A 23,755-nucleotide genomic window follows, 5' to 3' on the forward strand; every position below is an offset into this window, starting at 1 on the left:
CCTGGCCCCGTAGCACATACTGCATGGGCGTTCACTGTTATTATGATCTTCGAAGAGGTCCAGGACCCTAACGTTGTGGGGATACCGTTGTGTCATCTTGCCCCGCCTTTTGGGATTATGCGTTTCTGGTCTCTGCAGGATGGAGACCTTCTCGCCTTTCTGTCAATGATGATGACAATAAGCTGGGCCACGTCACCCTGTCCCTAGCGAAAGGTTATCACTTCGCTGGGGACATGAGAAAGGTCAGGTTGGGGGGGCTGTGCCTGTCTCCCCTCTGCTGGAGAAGATAAGGGAGGCACTCAGCTTTCTTCAGGCAGAGTGTGGGGGAGCCACGATATATAAATGGGGGGCCAAGAAGCAGCAGAGACACTGGCCCACTCTCGCGTCCAAAGCGTCTCCGTCCAGCATGGCCAGGTACATGCTGCTGCTGCTCCTGGCGGTATGGGTGCTGACCGGGGAGCTGTGGCCAGGGGCCGAGGCCCGGGCAGCGCCTTACAGGGTCAAGCTTTGCGGCCGAGAATTCATCCGAGCAGTCATCTTCACCTGCGGAGGCTCCCGGTGGAGACGATCAGACATCCTGGCCCAGGAGGCTATGGGTGAGGCTGGGGAGAGAGTGGATGTAGGAGGGGAACAGGTGGCTGGATGGATCCCAGGAGCTAAGGACAGAGATAAGAGGAGGTTGCTGGAGGAGGGTCCCTGTCCTGCCACATTCAGCCAGGGACACCTGCCCAGCCTTGAAACAAAGGCTCAGGAGTTAGCAGAGCTGCGGAGCTGGGATGGGGGGTTGCAAGCCATCCATGGGGGCTGGAAGTCCGAGGACAGGTGGGGGCGGGGAGCGCACCATTCGCAAAGACAACACCGAAGTGTTTTCCAACCCTTTCCAGCAGGTAATGTGAAGGGTGTGGTATACACATAGCTGGATTTTGTCACCTAATGCATGACCTCTCCCCAGCAAGTTGGTTTTTCTCCCGTCTCTGAGTGTCTTTTTTTTTGAGATGTGGTCTTACTCCATTGCCCAGGCTTGAATACAGTGGCCCAATCACTGCTCATTGCAGCCTCGACCTCCCAGGCTCAAGCAATCCTCCCGCCTCAGCCTCCAGAGTAGTTGAGACCACAGGCACCTGGCACCACGTTTAAAATTTTTTTTTGTAGAAACAGGGGTCTCACTATGTTGCCTAGGCTGGTCTCGAACTCCTGGGCTCAAGTGATCCTCCCGCCTCAGCCTCATCTAAGTGCTGAGATTAGAGTCTCTGAGTGTCTTTATCTTCGAATGGGAGACACAATTCCTGAACCTTGCAGGATTAAGTGGTATGATTAAGTCAAAACAGATTAGGGCAGAGTCTAAGCAGAGCAGCAGCACAATCTGGGATCTATCAGGAGAGTCGGAGGGAACAGAAGACCTAGCTTCATGAGGGCCAGGGACCTGGCAAACAGATATTCATGATGGTGAGAAGGAGGATAGGTATGAGCGTGGACCTAGAAGACACACCACTTGGATTCAGATCGTAGCTCTACAATGTAATAGTTGTGTGTTCGTGTGCTAACCTTTTTTTTTTTTTTTTTTTTTTGAGACAAAGTCTCATTCTATTGCCCAGGCTGGAGTGCAGTGGTGCAATCTCGGCTCACTGTAACCTCCGTCACCTGGGTTCAAGTGATTCTTGTGCCTCCAGCCTCCCAAGTAGCTGGGATTACAGGTCTGTGCCACCATACCCCGCTAATCTTTTTATTTTTAGTAGAGACAGTTTCACCATGTTGGTCAGGCTGGTCTCAAACTCCTGACCTCAGGTGATCCACCCACCTCAGCCTCCCAAAGTGCTGGGATTACAGGCATGAACCACCGCGCCCAGCTATGCAAATTCTTTACTGAGTCCTGCCTCAGTGGTCTCCTCTGGAAAATACGGGTGATAACTGAACCCACCTCAACTGGTTGTCACTGAGAAGAATAAAGAAGTTAACCTGCTAAAGCACTTAAAACGTTCTTTGACACACATTAAGCGAACAATAAATTATTATTATTATTATTCTTTTTGAGACAGGGTCTTGCTCTGTTGCCCAGACTGGAGTACAGTGCTGTGATCACAGCTCACTGCAGCCTCAACCTCTTGGGCTCAAGCAGTTCTCCTCCCTCAGCCTCCTGAGTAGCTGGGACTACAGGCTTGTGCCACCATGTCTAACTTTTTATTATTTGTAGAGACAGGGTAGTGCTGTGTTGTCCAGGCTGTTCTTGAACTCCTGGTTCTGGTGATCCTCCAGCATGTGCCCCTGGAAGTGCTGGGATTACAGGTGTGAGCCACCATGCCTGGACTCAATAATCATTTTTGAGTGCTCATCATGTTCCAGACATTGTTCTAAGTTTTTTTTTTTAATGAATATTAACTCCTCTACTCCTTATAAAACTTGAGAAGGTTGGAGTAATTATTTTTTTCCACTTTGCAGAAAAGAACATTGAGGCTCCAAGAAGTAAATTTACTTGCTCACGATTACAGCTTGGAGAGGCTGGATTCATGCTCAGTCAGCCCAGCTCCCAAATGTACCAGGTCCTCAATTAATAAAGAGTAAGGGAAAATAAATGACAGGGCTGGGTGCGGTGGCTAACGCCTGTAATCCCAGCACTTTGGGTGGCTGAGGTGGGCACATCACTTGAGGTCAGGAGTTTGAGACCAGCCTGGCCAACATGGTGAACCCCGTCTCTACTAAAAATACAAAAATCAGCCAGGTGTGGTGGCAGACACCTATAATCCCACCTACTCTGGCAGAGCCAGAATTTGAACCCAGGACTGGGTGGAATAAAAATACTGAATTATGTCTATGACTGTTGTCACAAGATCAGAGCTAGACCGGCCAGGAGCCAGGACTGTGAGTGCAGCGGCAGCTGAGCCCTGAGCACTAACTCTGTTCATCTTTTGCAGGAGATACCTTCCCGGATGCAGATGCTGATGGAGACAGTCTGGCAGGCGAGCGGGATGAGGCCATGGGGTCCAGCGAGTGGCTGGCACTCACCAAGTCACCCCAGGCCTTTTACAGGGGGCGACCCAGCTGGCAAGGAACCCTTGGGGCTCTTCGGGGCAGCCGAGATGTCCTGGCTGGCCTTTCCAGCAGCTGCTGCAAGTGGGGGTGTAGCAAAAGGGAAATCAGTAGCCTTTGCTAGTTTGAGGGCTGGGCAGCCGTGGGCACCAGGACCAATGCCCCAGTCCTGCCATCCACTCAACTAGTGTCTGGCTGGGCACCTGTCTTTCGAGCCTCACACATTCATTCATTCATCTGCAAGTCACAGAGGCCAGGCACTGTGGGCTCACGCACAGTACCCCGACACCACCTATCCAACCCTGCCCTTTGACCAGCCTGTCATGACCCCGGCCCCGAGCAAGCTGTGCCCCTGCCTGGTCAAGTGGGGACCCCTGATCCTGACCCCTGACCTCTCCCCAGCCCTAACCATGCGTTTGCCTGGCCTACACACTCCACTGCCACAACTGGGTCCCTACTCTACCTAGACTGGCCACACAGAGACCCCTGCCCCCTTCCCAGTCCAAACTGTGGCCGTTGTCCCCTGGCCAGCTAAAATCAAGCCTCTGTCTCCGTCCAGCCTTTGCACGCCCGCTTCCTTTGCCCTGCTTTCCATCCCCTCTCCCTCCAACTCCCCTGCCAGAGTTCCAAGGCTGTGGACCCCAGAGAAGGTGGCAGGTGGCCCCCCTAGGAGAGCTCTGGGCACATTCGAATCTTCCCAAACTCCAATAATAAAAATTCCAAGACTTTGGCAGAGAGAGAGAGAGAGTGTGTGTGTGTGTGTGTGTGTGTATGGTTGTTGGGCGTAGGACAGGTTTCAGGGATGCGCGGTACGCGGTACACCCCTTCGGAGGCCCCCACCCCCAGACGCCCAGGCCGCCTCCCCACTCCCCCTCAGCAGCCCCAGCCGGGGACTTTCCGTCGCGGGGAAGGGGCGGGGACCCGGAGCGAAAGGTGCGGAGGCGGCCTGCAGGGGTGGCTCGGCTTCCCGTTGTCGCCTCGGGCGCTGTACCCAGAGCTGGGAGCGGAGCAGCGCGGCCGCGCGGGCCCGGCAAGGCTGGGCCGGACTCGGGGCTCGCGGGGGGCGCCATGCGGGGAGGCAGGGGCGCCCCTTTCTGGCCGTGGCCGCTGCCCAAGCTGGCGCTGCTGCCTCTGTTGTGGGTGCTTTTCCAGCGGACGCGTCCCCAGGGTGAGTGCTGGAGGGAGCTCGTGTCCCAGGCGCTGCCGCTGCGCTCCCCGCGAAAGCGCCAATGCTCCAGGATAAGCCACGCGTTTGCAGAGCGAACTGCAGAGGTGCAGGCGCCATACGGCTGCTCCCGGGGCAGGGACCGGGCGACACTGGGGAAGGGGCGGCAGCGAGGTCGAACCGGAGCCCCGGGGCGGGGTGGGGGAGCTCTCTGGGTGGTTAACAGGATGTGGCGAGCACAGGGAAAGGAGGGGGAGGTTACACGGAGCCCGGGGAGGGGTGCCTAGCGCCTCCCTTCCTGCTGCTCATTTCCCTAAGCCCCCCCACCTTGCAATTGTCAGAAGTCCAAGTTCTGGGGTGTGCAGGCGGAAGAGGGGGATTCGACCCCCTTTCCTGAGACCCTCTGACTCCCTCTCCAGGCAGCGCCGGGCCACTGCAGTGCTACGGAGTTGGACCCTTGGGCGACTTGAACTGCTCGTGGGAGCCTCTTGGGGACCTGGGAGCCCCCTCCGAGTTACACCTCCAGAGCCAAAAGTAGTGAGTACAGGGAGGTGACGTGGGGAAACAGGCTTTGGAGGTGGCCGCTCAGGCCCCAGGCTGCTTTGGTTGAAAGGTTCCAGGAGTCAAGCCTGGCCAACATGGTGAAACCCTGTCTATACTAAAAATACAAAAAAAAAAAAAAAAAAAAAAAAATTACCCAGAGGTGGTGGCGCGCGCCTGTAGTCTCTGATACTCAGGAGGCTGAGGCAGGAGAATCGCTGGAACCTGGGAGGTGGAGGTTGCAGTAAGCCCATATCTCGCCACTGCACTCCAGCCTGGGGGACAGAGCAAGACTCTGTCTAAAAAAAAAGGCCGGGCGCAGTGGCTCAAGCCTGTAATCCCAGCACTTTGGGAGGCCGAGGTGGGTGGATCACGAGGTCAGGAGATCGAGACCATCCTGGCTAACACGGTGAAACCCCGTCTCTACTAAAAATACAAAAAAATTAGCTGGGCGTGGTGGCTGGCGTCTGTAGTCCCAGCTACTGGGGAGGCTGAGGCAGGAGAATGGCGTGAACCCAGGAGGCAGAGCTTGCAGTGAGCCGAGATCGCGCCACTGCACTCCAGCCTCGGCGACAGAGCAAAACTCCGTTTCAAAAAAAAAAAAAAAAAAATTCATACAACATAAAACTTACGATATTTTTAAAAATTTGTTTTGGGAACAGGATCTTACTCCTGTCGCCCAGGCTGGAGTGCAGTGGGGCAGTCAGCTCACTGCAGCGACTTCTCAGGCTCAGGTGATCCTCCCACCTCAGCCTCCCAAGTAGCTGGGACTACAGGCATGCACCACCATGCCCAGCTAATTATTTAAATATATATTTTTAGTAGACATGGGGTTTTACCATGTTGCCCAGGCTGGTCTCGAACTCCTGGCCTCAAGAGATCCACTTCCCTCGTCCTCCCAAAGTGCTGGGATTACAGGCGTGAGTCAGTGTGCCTGACCAAAATCTATGATCTTAACCATTTTTAAGTGTCCAGTTCAGTGGCATTAAGTACATTCCCATGGTGCTATCCTGGTTACCATTCACCTCCAGAAGGGGGCCTAGTTTTTTTTTTTTTTTGAGATGGAGTTTTGCTCTTGTTGCCCAGGCTGGAGTGCAATGGCTCAATCTCGGTTCACTGCAACCTCCGCCTCCCGGGTTCCAGCAATTCTCCTGCCTCAGCCTCCCGAGTAGCTGGGATTACAGGCATGCGCCACCACGCATGGCTAATTTTGTATTTTTAGTAGAGACGGGGTTTCTCCATGTTGGTCAGGCTGGTCTCGAACTCCCGACCTCAGGTGATCCACCCACCTGGGCCTCCCAAAGTGCTGGGTTTACAGGCAGGAGCCACTGAGCCTGGCGAGGGGCCTAGTTTTAATTGGTACAGGGAGGGGAGTCAGAGAAGCTGCCTCTTTTCTATTTTTATTTTAGTTTTATTGATTTATGTATTGATTTTATTTATTTTGAGAAGAGGTCTTGCTCTGTCACCCAGGCTAGAGTGCAGTGGTGCGATCATAGCTCACTGCAACCTCAAACTCCTGGGCTCCAGCCATTTTCCCTCCTCGGCCTTCCCTGTAGTTGGAACTACAGGAATGTGTCACCATGACCAGCTAATTTTAAAAAATTTTTTGTAGTGGTAGCTCACGTCTGTAATCCCAGCACTTTGGGAGGCCGAGGCGGGAGGATGGCTTGAGCCCAGGAGTTGGAGACCAGCCTGGGCAACATAGTGAGACCCGTCTCTATTAAAAAGAAAGAAAGAAAGAAAGAAGAAGAAGAAGAGGAAGAGGAGGGGAAAAAAGTAAGAATAATTTTAAAAGTAAATAAATAAATAATTTTTTTGGGAGAGACAGAGTCTTGCTCTGTTGCCTAGGCTAGTCTCGAACTCCTGAGCTCAAGCGATCCTCCCATCTTGCCCTCCCAAAATAGTGGAATTACAGGTGCTACTATGCCCAGCCTGAGATTTTGTACTCTTTGACCATCATCTTCTCCCCCTAGCCTCTGTAGTCACCAGTTTACTCTGCCTCTAGGAGGAGTTCAGATGTTTTAGATTCCACATATCAGTGAAAACATGTGGTGTTTGTCTTTCCATGTCTTATTTCACGTAACATAATGTTCTCCATTTCCATCCACGTTGTTACAAATGACAGGATTTCCTTTTTTTTTTTTTTGAGACAGAATCTGGCTCTGTCGCCCAGGCTGGAGTGCAGTGGCGCGATCTCAGCTCACCGCAACCTCTGCCTCCCTGGTCCAAGTGATTCTCGTGCCTCAGCCTCCCGAGTAGCTGAGATTATAGGTGCGCATCTCCACATCTGGCTAATTCTTGTATTTTTTAGTAGAGCCGAGTTTCACCATGTTGGCCAGGCTGATCTCAAACTTTTGATCTCAAGTGATCCACCCACCTCAGCGTCCCAAAGTGCTGGGATTACAGGCGTGAGCCACCACGCACAGTGTATTTTCTTCTTTTTTAAGGCTGTATGTATACCACTTTTTTTTTTTTTTTTTGAGACAAAGTCTCACTCTGTCGCTCAGGCTGGAGTGCAATGGCATGATCTCGGCTCACTGCAACCTCTGCCTCCAGGGTTCAAGCGATTCTCCTGCTTTAGCCTCCTGAGTAGCTGGGATTACAGGCATGCGCCATCACACCCGGCTAATTTTTGTATTTTTAGTAGAGATGGGGTGTCACCATGTTGGTCAGGCTGGTCTCGAACTCCTGACCCGAACTGTGCCTGCCTCAGCCTCCCAAAGTGCTGGGATTACAGGCATGAGCCACCGTGCCCAGCCCCACATATTCTTGATCCATACATCTGGTGATGGACACATTCCATATATTGGCTGTTGTGAATAGTGCTGCATTGGGAAGACACGTCCGTTGGACAAACTGATTTCATTTCCTTATTTATATATTTATTTTTACTTTTTTTTTTTTTTTTTTTTTTGAGACAGAGTCTCACTCTGTTGCCCAGGCTGGAGAGCAGTGGCGCAGTCTCAGCTCACTGCAACCTCCATCTCACGGGTTCAAGCGATTCTCCTGCCTCCCAAGTAGCTGGGACTACAGGCGTCTGCCAGGACACGTGGCTAATTTTTGTATTTTTAGTAGAGATGGGGTTTCACGATGTTGTCCAGGCTGGTCTCCAACCCCTGGCTTCAAGTGATCCGCCTGCCTCGGCCTCCCAAAGCGCTGGGTTTACAGGTGTGAGCCACCACGCCTGGCCCCTTCTTACTGTTTTTCAAACACACCAGGCACAGTTTGGCCTCCAGGTTTTTGCACCCTGTGTTTTCTCTTCCTGGAATGCTGTTCTTCTAGCTACTGCATGGTTCTGGCCTCATCTCCTTCAGGCCTTTATTCAAACGTCTCCTCAGGCTGGGCGTGATGTCCCTACACCTGTAATCCCAACACTGGGAGGCCAAGGGGGATGGTGGGGGGGGATCGCTTGAGGCCAGGAGTTCGAGACCAGTCTGGCCAACAGGCCAACAGAGTGAGAACCTCTCGCTCTCTCTTTTTTTTTTTTTTTTTTTTTGAGATGGAGTCTCGCTCTGTTGCCAGGCTGGAGTGCAGCGGTGCGATCTCGGCTCACTGCAACCTCCAACTCCCTGGTTCAAGCGATTCTCCTGCCTCAGCCTCCCGAGTAGCTGGGATTACAGGCACATGCCACCATGCCCAGCTAATCTTTGTATTTTTAGTAGAGACGGTGTTTCACCGTGTTGGCCAGGATGGTCTTGATCTCTTGACCTCGTGATCCACCTGCCTTGGGCTCCCAAAGTGCTAGGATTACAGGCGTGAACCACTGCACCTGGCCTGTCTCTCTCTTTCTATATATGGTGTTTTTGTTGCTGTTTTTGAGACAGGGTCTTACCCTGTCACCCAGGCTGGAGTGCAGTGGCATGACTGCAACTGACTGCAACTCAACCTCCTGGGCTCAATCGATCCTCCCACCCCAGGCTCTCAAGTAGCTGGAACCACAAGTGCGCGCCACTACCCCTGGCTAATTTTTAAAACATTTTTTGTAGAGATGGGGGTCTCAGTATGTGATTGCTTGAGGCCAAGAGTTAGAGGAGACCAGCGTGGGCAACATAGCAAGACCCCATTTCTACAAAAAATTTAAAAATTAGCTGAGCATTGTGATGCACACCTGTTATCCCAGCTACTCTGGAGGCTGAGGCAGGAGGATTGCTTGAGCCTAGGAGTTCAAGGTTGCAGTGATCTATGATCACACTGCTCCAGTTACAGAGTGAGGTCGTGTCTCTAAAAAAAAAAAAGAGAGAGGAAAGGGCCAGGTGCAGTGGCTCACGCCTGTAATGCCAGTACTTTGGGAGGCCGAGACAGGCGGATCACCTGAGGTCGGGAGTTCGAGACCAGCCTGACCAACATGGAGAAACCCTGTCTCTACTAAAAGTACAAAATTAGCTGGGAGTGGTGGTGCATGCCTGTAATTCCAGCCACTAGGGAGGCTGAGGCAGGAGAATCGCTTGAACCTGGGAGGCAGAGGTTGCAGTGAGCCAAGATCACACCATTGCACTCCAGCCTGGGCAACAAGAGAAAAATCTGTCTCAAAAAATAAAAAATAAAAAAAAAAGAGAGAGAGAGAGAGAAAGCAAGGAAGGAAGGGAGGGAGGGAGGAAAGATGGGAGAGGGAGAGGAAGGGAAGGAAAGAAAGAAAAAGAGAGAGAGAAAAGAGCAGTTACGACCAGGTATGGTGGCTCATGCCTGTAATCTTAGCAATTTGGGAGGCCGAGGTGTGTGCATCACTTGAGGTCAGGAGTTCCAGACCAGCCTAGCCAACATGGTGAAACCCCATCTCTACTAAAAATACAAAAAAATTAGCCAGGCGTGGTGGCACACGCCTATAATTCTAGCTACTTGGGAGGATGAGGTGGGAGGATCACTTGAACCCAGGAGGCAGAGGTTGCAGTAAGCCAAGATCACGACATTATACTCCAACCTAGGTGACTGTCTTAAAAAAAAAAAAAAGAAAAAGAGCAGTTACTTTTATTACCCTCATTTTGTAGATGAGGAAACTGACAGACAGAGAAGTTAAGTCACTTACTCAAGGTCACACAGCTCTGAAGCAGCAGAGGTGGGATTTGAACCCAAGCAGAGCAGGCTGCAGCCACTCTGTTGGCACAAGGGTGGTTATCAGTGGTCCTGGCTCTAGCCGAGTGTGCATCTCATCCCTGCCTCTCTCCTCACAGCCGTTCCAACAAAACCCAGACTGTGGCAGTGGCGGCTGGACGGAGCTGGGTGGCCATTCCTCGGGAACAGCTCACCATGTCTGACAAACTCCTTGTCTGGGGCACCAAGGCAGGCCAGCCTCTCTGGCCCCCCGTCTTCGTGAACCTAGAAACCCAAAGTAACGTGGCAGGAGGGTGGGCGCTCTATGCGGGGTGGGTGCTCTTGGAGGGCGTGGCTCACTACACCCTAGTTTCCCCTTCCCAAGTGAAGCCAAACGCCCCCCGGCTGGGCCCTGACGTGGACTTTTCCGAGGATGACCCCCTGGAGGCCACTGTCCATTGGGCCCCACCTACGTGGCCATCTCATAAAGTTCTGATCTGCCAGTTCCACTACCGAAGATGTCAGGAGGCAGCCTGGACCCTGGTGAGTGCTGGGGTCCTTTTCTCCCCACCCTATTCTGGGCAGGGACTGAGGCAACATCTCCTAATCTGAGACCCAGCCCAGGACCCATTCTGTGCCTGCCCCTGAGCCTGTCTGCATCCCACACAAAATGCCTGCACGTGCCTCTTGTTTGGCTAAAAACTCTCCTCCCATGGCCGGGCGCAGTGGTTCACGCCTGTAATCCCAGCACTTTGGGAGGCTGAGGGGGATGGATCACTTGAGGTCAAGAGTTCGAGACCAGCCTGGCCACCATGGCGAACTCCCATCTCCACTAAAAATACAAAAATTACCTAGGCATGGTAGTGGGCGCCTGTAATCCCAGCTACTGAAGGCTGAAGCAGGGGAATCACTGGAACCCGAGAGGCAGAGGTTGCAGTGAGCCAAGATTGGGCCACTGCGCTCCAGCCTGAGTGACAGAGTGAGACTGTCTCAAAAAAAAAAATTTTTTTTCTCCTGCCAAAATAATCTATCACCCGGTCATAGTGGCTCATTCCTAAAATCCCAGCACCTTGGGAGGCTGAGGCAGGAGGATCACTTGAGGCCAGGAGTTCAAGACCAGCCTGGGCAACTTAGGGAGACCTCATCTCTACGAAAAAAGTGAAACAATTAGCAGGGCATGGTGGCTTGTGCCTGGAGTTCCAGCTACTCAGGAGGCTGAGGCAGGAGGATTGTTTGAGGTCAAGAGTTTGAGACCAGCCTGGGCAGGATAGCAAGACTCGTCTCTAAGAAGTTAAAAAATAATCTGACCAGGTGCAGTGGCTCACACCTGTAATCCCAGCACTGTGGGAGGCCAAGGAGATTGGATCACCTGAGGTCAGGAGTTCGGGACCAGCCTGGCCAACATGGTGAAACCCCATCTCTACTAAAAATACAAAAAAGTAGCTGGGCATGGTGGTGGGTGCCTGTAGTCCCAGCTACTTGAGAGGCTAAGGCAGGAGAATCACTTGAACCCAGGAGGTGGAGGCTGCAGTGAGCCGAGATTGTGCCACTACACTCCAGCCTGGCAACAGAGCAAGACTCTGTCTCAAAAAAAAAAAAACTAAAAAAGAAGAGTTGTGAGTTGTGATTATTCATGCAATTCAGAGCAACACTGAGATGCAGAATTTTTTTTTTTTTTTTTGAGACGGAGTTTTGCTCTTATTGCCCAGGCTGGAGTGCAATGGCACGATCTCGGCTCACTGTAACCTCTGCCATCTGGATTCAAGCGATTCTCCTGCCTCAGCCTCCCGAGTAGCTGGGATTACAGGCATGTGCCATCATGCCTGGCTAATTTTGTATTTTTAGTAGAGATGGAGTTTCTCCATGTTGGTCAGGCTGGTCTTGAACTCCTGACCTCAGGTGATCCACCCGCCTGGGCCTCCCAAAGTGCTGGGATTACAGGCGTGAGCCACTGTACCCGGCCCCCTTTTTTTTTGAGACGGAGTCTTGCTGTGTTGCCCAGGCTGGAGTGCAGTGGCGCCATCTCGACTCACTGCAACCTCCACCTCTCAGGTTCAAGCGATTCTCCCACCTCAGTCCCCCAAGTAGGTGGGATTACAGGCATGTGCCACCATGCCCAGCTAAGTTTTTGTATTTTTTTTAAATAGAGATGGGTTTTCGTTATTTGGCCAGGCTGGTCTCGAACTCCTGACCTCAGGTGATCCACCCACCTCCACCTCCTAAAGTGTTGGGATTACAGGCGTGAGCCACCTCACCCGGCTGAGATGCAGACTTTGGAATCTGACTACCTCAGTGCTCAGCTCCAGCTCTGTGACTTTGGGCTAGTCACTTTCCCTCTTTGGGCCTCAGTTCCCTCGTCTGTAAAACGAGATAATAATAGAAGTTACCACTTCCTGCTATACCTAGCACATAGAGTGACCACCTTTTCTCTGTCTGCTCGGGACTGTGGCAATTTTTCTGACAGGCCCATGTTCTGGAAATCCCCTTGGTCCTGGGCAAATACAAACGGTTGCTCACTCTGCTGATAGATAAGTTCAAGTACCAGTTAGGCGCAGTAGCTCTAATCCCAGCACTTTGGGAGGCCGAGGTGGGCAGATCACCTGAGGTCAGGAGTTCAAGACCAGCCTGGCCAAGATGATGAGACCCCGTCTCTACTAAAAATACAAAAATTGGCTGGGCTCGGTGGCTCACACCTGTAATCCCAGCACTGTGGGAGGCCGAGGCGGGCGGATCACGAGGTCAGGAGATCAAGACCATCTTGGCCAACATGGTGAAACTCTGTCTCTACTAAAATACAAAAAATTAGCCGGGCATGGTGGCGCGTGCCTGTAATCCCAGCTACTTGGGAGGCTGAGGCAGGGGACTCGCTTGAACCCGGGAGGTGGAGGTTGAAGTGAGCTGAGATTGTGCCACTGCACTCCAGCCTGGCGACAGAGCAAGGCTCCGCCTCAAAAAAAAAAAAAAAAATTAACCAGGTGTGGTGACAGGCGCCTGTAATCCCAGCTACTCAGGAGGCAGAGGCAGGAGAATTGCTTGAACCCAGGAGGGAGAGGTTGCAGTGAGCCAAGATCACACCACTGCACTCTAGCCTGGGCCACAGAACAAGACTGTCTCAAAACGAAAAACAAAGCCAAAAAAAAAAAAAAAGATAAGTTCAAATACCCTTGACTCAGGCCCTGGGCCCATCACACTCGCCTGTCTCTCCCCCAGCTGGAACCAGAGCTGAAGACCATACCCCTGGCCCCTGTTGAGATCCAAGATTTGGAGCTAGGCACTGGCTACAAAGTGTATGGCCGCTGCCGAATGGAGAAAGAAGAGGATTTGTGGGGCGAATGGAGCCCCATTTTGTCCTTCCAGACACCGCCTTCTGGTGAGGATATCTGAGCTTCCCCTCAATCCACGCCCCTCCCACCCCCAGAAGTCTGTCCAATCATGTCCCACTCATTTGTTCCCCCGTTTCCTCATCCTTGCCAGCTCCAAAAGATGTGTGGGTATCAGGGAATCTCTGTGGGACGCCTGGAGGAGAGGAACTCTTGCTTCTATGGAAGGTGAGCTTCACGGACCAGTTACATTTCTCTGCACGTGTCAGGAAACCCCTAAATAACAATGACATAAGGCCAGATGCAGTGGCTCACACTTGTAATCCCAGCACTGTGGGAGGCCGAGGAGGGTGGATCACTTGAGGTCAGCAGTTGGAGACCAGCCTGGCCAACATAGTGAAACCCCATCTCTACTAAAAATACAAAACTTCACCGGGAGTGGTGGTGGGCGCCTGTAATCCCAGCTACTCTGGAGGCTGAGGCAGAAGAATCGCTTGAACCCAGGAGGTGAAAGTTGCAGTGAGCCGAGATCACACCGCTGCACTCCAGCCTGGGCAACAAGAGTGAAACTCTGTCTCCAAAACAAAAAACAAACAAACAAAAAAAACCAATGACATAAACAAGACAGAGTTTACCGTGCTGCCCCCTTGAGATTGCTTCGAAGATTCAAGGATGGGTTGCTAAAGTGGTCAGCATAGGGTGGGGCATGGAGCAAGTCTCCACCAATGTCAGCTGCTTCGGAGAAGTCTGAGCCATAAGGATGGGTGCAGATATTCCAGGCAGGGGCAGCAGATGCAAAAACCTGACAGCGAGACTGGAGCTCAGCTCCAGAAAATATAACACAGTGCGCTAAGAGTTTATTTATTCATTTATTTATTTTGAGATGGAGTCTCGCTTTGTTGCCCAGGCTGGAGTGCAGCAGTGTGATCTTATCTCGGCTCACTGCAACCTCCACCTCCCAGGTTCAAGCCATTCTCTGCCTCAGCCTCCCAAGTAGCTGGGATTACAGGTGCCCACCACCACGCCCGGCTAATTTTTGTATTTTTAGTAGAGATGGGGGTTTCACCATCTTGGCCAGGATGGCCTTAAACTCCTGACCTCATGATCCACCCACCTCAGCCTCCCAAAGTGCTAGAATTACAGGCGTGAGCCACCGTGCCTGGCCTGTGCTAAGAGTTTAAATGCTAGTATCAAAGGGTATTAATAGGCCGGGCATGGTGGCTCATGCCTGTAATCCCAGCACTTTGAGAGGCTCAGGCGGGCAGATCACTTGAGGTCAGGAGTTCAAGACCAGCCTGGCCAACATGGTGAAACCCCATCTCTACTAAAAATACAAAAATTAGCTGGGCCTGGTGGCAGGCACCTGTAATCCCAGCTACTTAGGAGGCTGAGATGGGAGAATCGCTTGAACCTGGGAGGTGGAGGTTGCAGTGAGCTGAGCTCGAGCCACTGCACTCCAGCCTGGGCGACAAGAGCAAGACTCCGTCTCACAAAAAAAAAAAAAAAAAAAAAAGTATTATAAAATGGCTGACAAGGTGCAATTATCCTCACTGATTCAAATCTGTGAAGCACCAGCTATGTGCCAGGCGTCATTGCTTGACCCTTGCTCTCAGTAAATAAGCAAAGGAACACAATGACAGGTGTGGTCTTCCACCTTCTTAGACCACACAATCCAATATCTTTTATTTATTTATGTATTTGAGATGGAGTGTCGCTCTTGTTGCCCAGGCTGGAGTGCAATGGCACGATCTCGGCTCACTGCAACCTCCGCCTCCTGGGTTCAAGCGATTCTCCTGCCTCAGCCTCCTGAGTAGCTGGGATTATAGGCACCCACCACCACATCTGGCTAATTTTTGTATTTTTAGTAGAGACGAGGTTTCACCATGTTGGCCAGGCTGGTCTCGAACTCCTGAACTCAGGTGATCTGCCCACCTCGGCCTCCCAAAGTGCTGGGATTACAGGTGTGAGCCACCGTGCCCGGCCCATATTTTAAAAAATTAAATCAGCAAACTAGAGTTCAAGGACCAACTGCCTGTTTTCAGAAATACAGTTTGATTGGAACCAAGACCAGGTTTAGGGAGGTGAGCAGAGTAGGTTCGCACAGGTGCAGGATCAAATCCTGTTTTTACTTTAAAATCTTGATATTTTGGACCGAGTGTGGTGGCTCACACCTGTAATCCCAGCACTTTGGGAGTCTGAGGCAGGAGGACCACTTGAGGCCAGGAGTTCGAGACCAGCCTGGGCAACATAGCAAGATACCCATCTATACAGAGAATAAAAAATTACCAGGGGCCGGGCGCAGTGGCTCACACCTGTAATCCCAACACTTTGGGAGGCCGAGGTGGGTGGATCATAAGGTCAGGAGTTCAAGACCAGCCTGGCCAAGATGGTGAAACCTCATCTCTACTAAAAATACAAAAATTAGCCGGGCGTGGTGGCAGGCACCTGTAATCCCAGCTACTTGGGAGGCTGAGGCAGGAGAATTGCCTGAACCCGGGGAAGTTGCAGTGAGCTGAGATTGCGCCACTGCACTCCAGCCTGGGTGACAGAGTGAGACTCTGTCTCAAAAAAAAAAAAAAAAATAGTAGGGTGTGGTGGCGTGCATCTATAGTCCCAGCTACTAGAGAGGCTGAGGTGGGAGGATCACTTGAGCCTAGGATGTTGAGGCTGCAGTGAGCTATGATTGCACCACCGCACTTCAGCCTGTACAATAGTGAGAACTTATGTCAAAAAGAAAAAAAAAAAAAGATGGCCGGGCGTGGTGGCTCACTCCTGTAATTCCAGCACTTTGGGAGGCCGAGACGGGCGGATTTTTTTTTTAAGAGACAGGGTCAGGAGATCGAGACCATCCTGGCTAACACGGTGAAACCCCGTCTCTACTAAAAATACAAAAAATTAGCCGGGCGTGGTGGCGGGCGCCTGTAGTCCCAGGTACTGGGGAGGCTGAGGCAGGAGAATGGCGTGAACCCAGGAGGCAGAGCTTGCAGTGAGCCAAGATGGCGCCACTGCACTCCAGCCTGGGCGACAGAGCGAGACTCCGTCTCAAAAAAAAAACCAAAAAAACTTGATATTTTGTTTGTCATGGGTTTTTTGGCATTAATTTTGATTTATTACAATACTGCATTAAAATGTTATTTATCTCACTTACTGGGTTTTTGGTACCCCCCACTCCCTTTTAAATTTTGCACCTGGCCAGGTTTGCTGACTCACGCCTGTAATCCCAGCACTTTGGGAGGCCGAGGCAGGCAGATCACTTGAGGTCAGGAGTTTGAGACCAGCCTGGCCAACATGGTGAAACCCCGTCTCTACTAAAAATACAAAAATTAGCCGAGCGTGATGGCAGGCGCCTGTAATCCCAGCTACTCAGGAGGCTGAGGCAGGAACATCGCTTGAACCCGGGAGGTGGAGGTTGCAGTGAGCCGAGATCACACCACTTCACTCCAGTCTGGGTAACAGAACGAGACTCAGTCTCAAAAAACAAACAAACAAACAAACAAAAATGCTTCACTGACCGGTGGTTTATCAGGTGACCTCAGGGAGACACATATATGTGCCTGATTAATGGGAGACATTAACCTTTTTTCCCTTCATCCCTCAGGCCCCAGGGCCCTGTGTGCAGGTGAGCTACAAAGTCTGGTTCTGGGGTGGAGGTCGTGAGCTGAGTCCAGAAGGAATTACCTGCTGCTGCTCCGTAATTCCCAGTGGGGCGGAGTGGGCCAGGGTGTCCGCTGTCAACGCCACAAGCTGGGAGCCTCTCACCAACCTCTCTTTGGTCTGCTTGGGTAAGAGACTGTGACCTTCCTCAGCTTGGCGCCCTGGAGGGGTGGAGGTGACTTCCTGAGTGGGCAGCTGAGACTTCTCTCCACCCTCCAGATTCAGCCTCTGCCCCCCGTAGTGTGGCGGTCAGCAGCATCGCTGGGAGCACGGAGCTACTGGTGACCTGGCGACCGGGGGCTGGGGAGCCACTGGAGCATGTAGTGGACTGGGCTCGAGATGGGGACCCCCTGGAGAAACTCAACTGGGTCCGGCTTCCCCCAGGGAACCTCAGTGCTCTGTTACCAGGTGAGGCCCTGGGACACCTGGGTCTCCATCCCAGTTGTTAGAGCAGACGGATGGGTGGACTTGTAAGAGGGAGTGCTATGATTAAAGTAGCATGATGGCCGGGCTTGGTGGCTCACGCCTGTAATCTCAGCACTTTGGGAGGCCAAAAGGGGCGGATCACCTGAGGTCAGGAGTTGGACACCAGCCTGGCCAACATAGTGAAACCCCGTCTCTACTAAAAATACAAAAATTAGTGGAGCGTGGTGGCACACGCCCGTAGTCCCAGCTGCTCGGGAGGCTGAGGCAGGAGAATCGCTTGAACCTGGGAGTTGGAGGTTGCAGTGAGCCAAGATTGCGCCACTGCACTCTAGCCTGGGTGACAGAGTGAGACTCAGTCTCAAAAAATAAATAAATAAATAAATAAATAGCGTGAATTCACACAAGACTTTTTTTTTTTTTTTGCTTTTTGGAGGCAAGATCCCACTCTGTGGCCCAGGCTAGAGTGCAGTGGTGCCATCTCAGCTCACTGCAACCTCCATCTCCTGGGTTCAAGTGATTCTCATGACTCAGCTTCCCAAGTAGCTGGGACTACAGGAGCGTGCCACCACACCCGGTTTATTTTTTATTTTTTATTTTTTTTTTAAGTAGAGACGGGGTTTCACCATGTTGGTTTGGCTGGTCTCCAACTCCTGACCTCAAGTGATCTGCCTGCCTTGGCCTCCCAAAGTGCTGGGATTACAGGCATGAGCCACTGTGCCCAGCCTAACTTTTCTTTTCTTTTCTTTTCTTTTTTTTTTGAGATGGAGGCTGGCTCTGTCACCCAGGCTGGAGTGCAATGGCGTGATCTCAGCTCACTGCAGCCTTCACCTCCCGGGTTCAAGCGATTCTTGTGCCTCAGCCTCTGGGGAGTAACTGGGATCACAGGCGCCCACCGCCATGCCCAACTAATTTTTTTATTTTTAGTAGAGACGGGGCTTCACCATGTTGGCTAGGCTGGTATCAAACTCCTGACCTCAAGAGATCCACCCGCATTGGCCTCCCAAAACGATGGGAAGACAGGGGTGAGCCACCACGCCTGGCCCTTTTTTTTTTTTTTTTTTTGGAGTCTTGCTCTGTCGCCCAGGCTGGAGTGCAGTGGCGCGATCTTGGTTCATTGCAAGCTCCGCCTCCTGGATTCACGCCATTCTCCTGCCTCAGCCTCCCGAGCAGCTGGGACTGCAGGCGCCCGCCACCACGCCCGGCTAATTTTTTTTGTGTGTGTGTATTTTTAGTAGGAACGGAGTTTCACCGTATTAGCCAGGATGGTCTCGATCTCTTGACCTCGTGATCTGCCCTCCTCAGCCTCCCAAAGTGCTGGGATTTCAGGCATGAGCCACTGCACCCGGCATTTTTTTTTTTTTTAAGAGATGAGTCTCACTCTGTCAGCCAGGCTGGAGTGCAGTGGCGTGATAGCTCACTGCAGCGTCGACCTCCATGGCTCAAGCAATCCTTCCACCTCAGTACCCTGAGGAGCTGGGATTACAGGCATGCGCCACCAAGCCCAGCCAGTTTTTGTATTTTTTGTAGAGGTGGGGTTTCTCCGTGTTGCCCAGGCTGTTCTTGAACTCCTGAGCTCAGGCAATCCACCTGCCTTGGCCTCCCAAAGTGCTGGGATGACAGGCATGAGCCACCGTACCTGGCAAGAAATCTTTATAAATAAATAAATTAATTAATTAATGGACTTGGAAGAACTACGAAGATGTTGGGTGAGAAATTTAGGACACAGTCCCAAGACCCACAAGGATATAGGAACCAAAGAAGCAAAGGCCCAATTATGGAAAATTCCCAGTTGGGGAAGGCTATGTGGATGTGATAGGGTTTAGAGGAGGGACTGCAGCAGCCTCAGCTACCATGGTAAGTGCTGTCAGTTGCCTGCTCATATCTGTTTGACCACCTCAGAGCCTTTAGGCCTCTCTCCCAGCTGCCCACACTTGTTTCCTGGCCTAAGGGCTTTTTCTGGTCACTGAGGCATTTTGCCTGCTGGAGAAGCAAGATGGAAATATTGAGAAGTTAAGAGCCCTCAGGAACAGCCCTCAGCATGACTAATGAGGCTTGGTGGATAAATACCCCAGCTCCGTCCTCCTGAGCTGGGCTGACTCTGCGATGCCTGCTCTCTGCTGCCCCCTAGAGGTCCCCTATGGGACTGCGTCTCAGTTGTCCACAGTGAGAACTTGTTCCTTCCCCATTTCACTCCCCTACTGCCCTATTGTGGTTTTCTGGGATTACCTCCTAGATAAATGACTTACAGTCAGATCCTTATCTCAGGGTGTCCTTCTGGGGACCCCGGTGAAGACACCTAGGAAATGAGCATGGGAAGGAGAGCCAACTCTAACTGGTCTTTATTCCTTTGTCACTCAGGGAATTTCACTGTCGGGGTCCCCTATCGAATCACTGTGACCGCAGTCTCTGCTTCAGGCTTGGCCTCTGCACCCTCCATCTGGGGGTTCAGGGAGGAACTAGGTAAGAGTGGGGCTGGAGGATGGGGGGCTCCTGTAACCCAGGCCGGCCTTGACCTACTGCCTTCCTCCCCAGCACCACTAGTGGGGCCAACGCTTTGGCGACTCCAAGATGCCCCTCCAGGAACCCCCGCCATAGCGTGGGGAGAGGTCCCAAGGCACCAGCTTCGAGGCCACCTCACCCACTACACCTTGTGTGCACAGAGTGGAACCAGCCCCTCCGTCTGCATGAATGGTGAGCTTCCCTGCCTGCCGACCTGTCCTCCCAGCCCCCACAAGACCCACCCATCAGTCAACCCCACCCCTTGTCCCCACGTGGGCCTCTTTGGCCCAGGGACCATACATGGTGTCTTCAATTCCCTCTTGGCTATCAATGTAACGAGCTGTCATTCGGCCATTAAAAATGAGGATGCCAATCTATATTTATTGACATTGAAAGATGCTTGTCATATTTTATTAGTGAAAAAGATAAAAGGATGTTAAAGTTCCGTGGTATGGTTCCATTTTTTTTTTTTTTTTTTTTTTGAGACAGAGTCTCGCTTTGTCACCAGGCTGGAGTGCAATGGCGCGATCTCAGCTCACTGCAACCTCCGCCTCCTGGGTTCAAGCAATTCTCCTGCCTCAGCCTCCTGAGTAGCTGGGATTACAGGCGCATGCCACCATGCCCGGCTAATTTTTGTATTTTTAGTAGAGACGGGGTTTCACCATGTTGGTCAGACTGGTCTTGAACTCCTGACCTCGTGATCCACCCGCCTCAGTCTCCCAAAGTGCGGGGATTATAGGTGTGAGCCACTGTGACTGGCCTATATATAATTTTAAAAATATATATAGAAGGCCCAGCATGGTGGGTCATGCCTGTAATCCCAGCACTTTAGGAGGCCAAGGCAGGCAGATCACTTGAGGTCAGGAGTTCGAGACCAGCCTGGCCAACATGGTGAAACCTCATCTCTACTAAAAATACAAAAATTAGCCAGGCCTGGTGGCACAGCCTGTAGTCCAGCTACTCAGAAGGTGGCTGAGGCACTAGAATTGCTTGGACCCGGGAGGTGGAGGTTGCAGTGAGCCAAGATCATGCAAAGACAAACTAAATAATATCTAAGCAGTGTATGAGATGGTGATAAGTGCTGAGTAGAGAATGAAGCAAGGGGCTGGGCAAGGTGGCTCACACCTATAATCCCAGCACTTTGGGAGGCCGAGGTGGGCAGATCACCTGAGGTCAGGAGTTTGAGACCAGTCTGACCAATATGGTGAAACCCAGTCTCTACTAAAAATATAAAAATTAGCCAGATGTGGTGGCGGGCACCTGTAGTCCCAGCTACTCAGGAGGCTAAGACAGCAGAATTGCTTGAACCCAGGAGGCAGAGGGTGCAGTGAGCTGAGATCACACGACTGCACTCCATCCTGGGCAACAGAGTGTTACAGAGCGAGACTCCATCTCAAAAAAAAAAAAGAGAATCAAACAAGGAAGGTGGGTGGTGAAGGGGGTGCAATTTCAAATAGAGCGGGGTCAAGGAAAGCCTCACGGAAGAGGTGACCTTTGAGCGAAGACCTAAAAGAGATGAGAAGGGAGCCATGTGGATACCTGGGAGAGAGTGTTGCAGACAGCAGGAAGAGCACATGCAAAGGCCCTGTGGTAGGCCTGACCACCTCCCCAACTTCTTTGGTTGTGTTCTCCAGTGAGTGGCAACACACAGAGTGTCACCCTGCCTGACCTTCCTTGGGGTCCCTGTGAGCTGTGGGTGACAGCATCTACCATCGCTGGACAGGGCCCTCCTGGTCCCATCCTCCGGCTTCATCTACCAGGTAGGGGGGTTAGGATGGGATTGCCACAGGGAGGGGATGTGCTCCACTGAGAGGGAGAGGTAGCATCTGGAGTCATTACTTGGAAGCTGGGTGCAGTAGGGGCTCACCCCTGTAATCCTAACACTCTGGGAGGCTGAGGCAGGTAGATCACTTGAGCCCAGGAGTTCGAGACCAGCCTGGGCAACATAGTGAGACCCCATCTCTACAAAAAATAAAACAATTACCTGGATGTGGTAGCATGTGCCTTCGGTCCCAGCTCCTGGAGAGGCTGAGGCTCAAGGATTGCTTGAGCTGAGGAGTTGGAGGCTGCAGTATGCCGATTACACCACTGCACTCCAGCCTGGGCAACAAAGCAAGACCCTGTCTTTAAAAAATTAAGAATTGCCAGGCGCAGTGGCTCATGCCTGTAATCTCAGCACTTTGGGAGGCCGAGGCGGGTGGATCAGTTGAGGTCAGGAGTTTGAGACCAGCCTGGCCAATGTGGTGAAACCCCATCTCTACTAAAAATACAAAAATTAGCTGGGTGTGGTGGCATGCGGCTGTAACCCTAGCTACTTGGGAGGCTGAGAGAGGAGAATTGCTTGAACCCAGGAGGCGGAGGTTGCAGTGAGCTGAGATCTCACCACTGCACTCCAGCCTGGGCAACAGGGCAAGACTCCGTCTCAAAAATAAAAATAAAAAATGAAATAAAATAAAAAATTAAGAATGATCTCTTCCCTACCGTACCAGATAACACCCTGAGGTGGAAAGTTCTGCTGGGCGTCCTATTGTGGGGCTTGTTCCTGATGGGGTGTGGCCTGAGCCTGGCCACTTCTGGAAGGTGAGGCTGTCGGATACACGCATCTCTACCCACGTGGGGAAGGCAGCTGGGCATTTCGCTGAGCTTCCAGGGGGCTTGAAGGGAGGCCTCAGGGCGCAGTCACATTCATGAACCCTGCACCCTGGGCTGGGGCATCTGGCCATCTGGATCCGCTGCCCTGACTCCTCCTGTCTTGCCAGGTGCTACCACCTAAGGCACAAAGTGCTGCCCCGCTGGGTCTGGGAGAAAGTTCCTGATCCTGCCAACAGCAGTTCAGGGCAGCCCCACATGGAGGTGAGTCAAAGGGCCGGCTAGTCGGAGCCCTCTGGGGGACTGGGGAGTCCTGGGGCAGTGGGGAGGGGGTGAGGTGTGGGTCAGGGAGGCCAGGGCAGGATTACAGGCTCATCTCTTCCCAGCAAGTGCCTGAGGCCCAGCCCCTTGGGGACTTGCCCATCCTGGAAGTGGAGGAGATGGAGCCCCCGCCGGTTATGGAGTCCTCCCAGCTCCCCCAGGCCACCGCCCCGCTTGATTCTGGGTATGAGAAGCACTTCCTGCCCACACCTGAGGAGCTGGGCCTTCTGGGGCCCCCCAGGCCACAGGTTCTGGCCTGAACCACACGTCTGACTGGGGGCTGTCAGCCAGGCCAGAGGGATGCTCACACAGGTTGCACCCCAGTCCTGGATTAGCCCTCTTGATGGATGAAGACACTGAGGACTCAGAGAGGCTGAGTCACTTGCCTCAGGACACCCAGCCAGGCAGAGCTAGGATTGAAGGACCCCTATAGAGAAGGGCTTGGCCCCCATGGGGAAGACATGGATGGAAGGTGGAGCAAAGGAAAATACATGAAATTGAGAGTGGCAGCTGCCTGCCAAAATCTGTTCCGCTGTAACAGAACTGCATTTGGACCCCAGCACAGTGGCTCACGCCTGTAATTCCAGCACTTTGGCAGGCCAAGGTGGAAGGATCACTTAAAGCTAGGAGTTTGAGACCAGCCTGGGCAATATAGCAAGACCCCTCACTACAAAAATAAAACATCAAAAACAAAAACAATTAGCTGGGCATGATGGCACACACCTGTAGTCCCAGCCACTTGGGAGGCTGAGGTGGGAGGATCAGTTGAGCCCAGGAGTTCAAAGCTGCAGGGACCTCTGATTGCACCACTGCACTCCAGGCTGGGTGACAGAATGAGACCTTATCTCAAAAATAAATTAATTAATAAAAAGCAAAAAAAAAAAAAAAGAAGAAAAAACTGCATTTGGGCACCATCTCAGCTCCCTTGCAGCCAGGTGCAGCATGGACCGAGTTTTTGACAACAGAATGTGGTCAGAAGTGACATGTGCCAACACAGGGTCTGGGTGGGGGCTCCCCCACACCCTTTCGTTGCCTATGAGCTGGAACATAACACATGCCTATGATCCAGCTTTGGTCATACTCAAGGGGAAGGTGGAGCAAGAAATGAAAAGGAACCTGAATCCCTGAATGACCGCATGGATAGAACCACTGAGAAAAATAAACTTTTATAATTTTATAGCTATGGTAG

The 23,755-nt window shown here is 52.2% G+C and overlaps 2 protein-coding genes across 4 annotated transcripts; both read left to right on the forward strand.

The window, feature by feature from the left end:
• Positions 1-340: 340 nt before the first annotated feature.
• Positions 341-3,754, forward strand: RLN3 (relaxin 3). The gene is made up of 2 exons (XM_054461726.1): positions 341-596; positions 2,910-3,754. The coding sequence occupies exons 1-2, from the start codon at positions 407-409 to the stop codon at positions 3,146-3,148; spliced, it is 429 nt and encodes a 142-aa protein (XP_054317701.1). The 5' UTR covers positions 341-406; the 3' UTR covers positions 3,149-3,754.
• A 192-nt stretch (positions 3,755-3,946) lies between these two features.
• On the forward strand, positions 3,947-23,749 carry IL27RA (interleukin 27 receptor subunit alpha). 3 transcript variants are annotated; one of them, XM_054461728.2, is made up of 14 exons: positions 3,947-4,192; positions 4,609-4,726; positions 9,898-10,055; positions 10,143-10,300; positions 12,968-13,127; positions 13,232-13,305; positions 16,676-16,859; positions 16,951-17,139; positions 19,516-19,617; positions 19,690-19,848; positions 21,291-21,416; positions 22,146-22,236; positions 22,416-22,509; positions 22,632-23,749. In XM_054461728.2, the coding sequence occupies exons 1-14, from the start codon at positions 4,093-4,095 to the stop codon at positions 22,824-22,826; spliced, it is 1,908 nt and encodes a 635-aa protein (XP_054317703.1). In that variant the 5' UTR covers positions 3,947-4,092; the 3' UTR covers positions 22,827-23,749. The 3 variants fall into 3 exon arrangements, with proteins under 3 accessions (XP_054317703.1, XP_054317702.1, XP_054317704.1); XM_054461727.2 differs by having other exon boundaries at positions 10,128-10,300; positions 22,632-23,742; XM_054461729.2 differs by lacking the exon at positions 3,947-4,192 and adding an exon at positions 6,342-6,505 and having other exon boundaries at positions 4,650-4,726; positions 10,128-10,300; positions 22,632-23,742.
• Positions 23,750-23,755: the final 6 nt, after the last annotated feature.

This window comes from Pongo pygmaeus, chromosome 20, assembly GCF_028885625.2.
Source record: "Pongo pygmaeus isolate AG05252 chromosome 20, NHGRI_mPonPyg2-v2.0_pri, whole genome shotgun sequence".
NCBI lineage: Eukaryota > Metazoa > Chordata > Mammalia > Primates > Hominidae > Pongo > Pongo pygmaeus.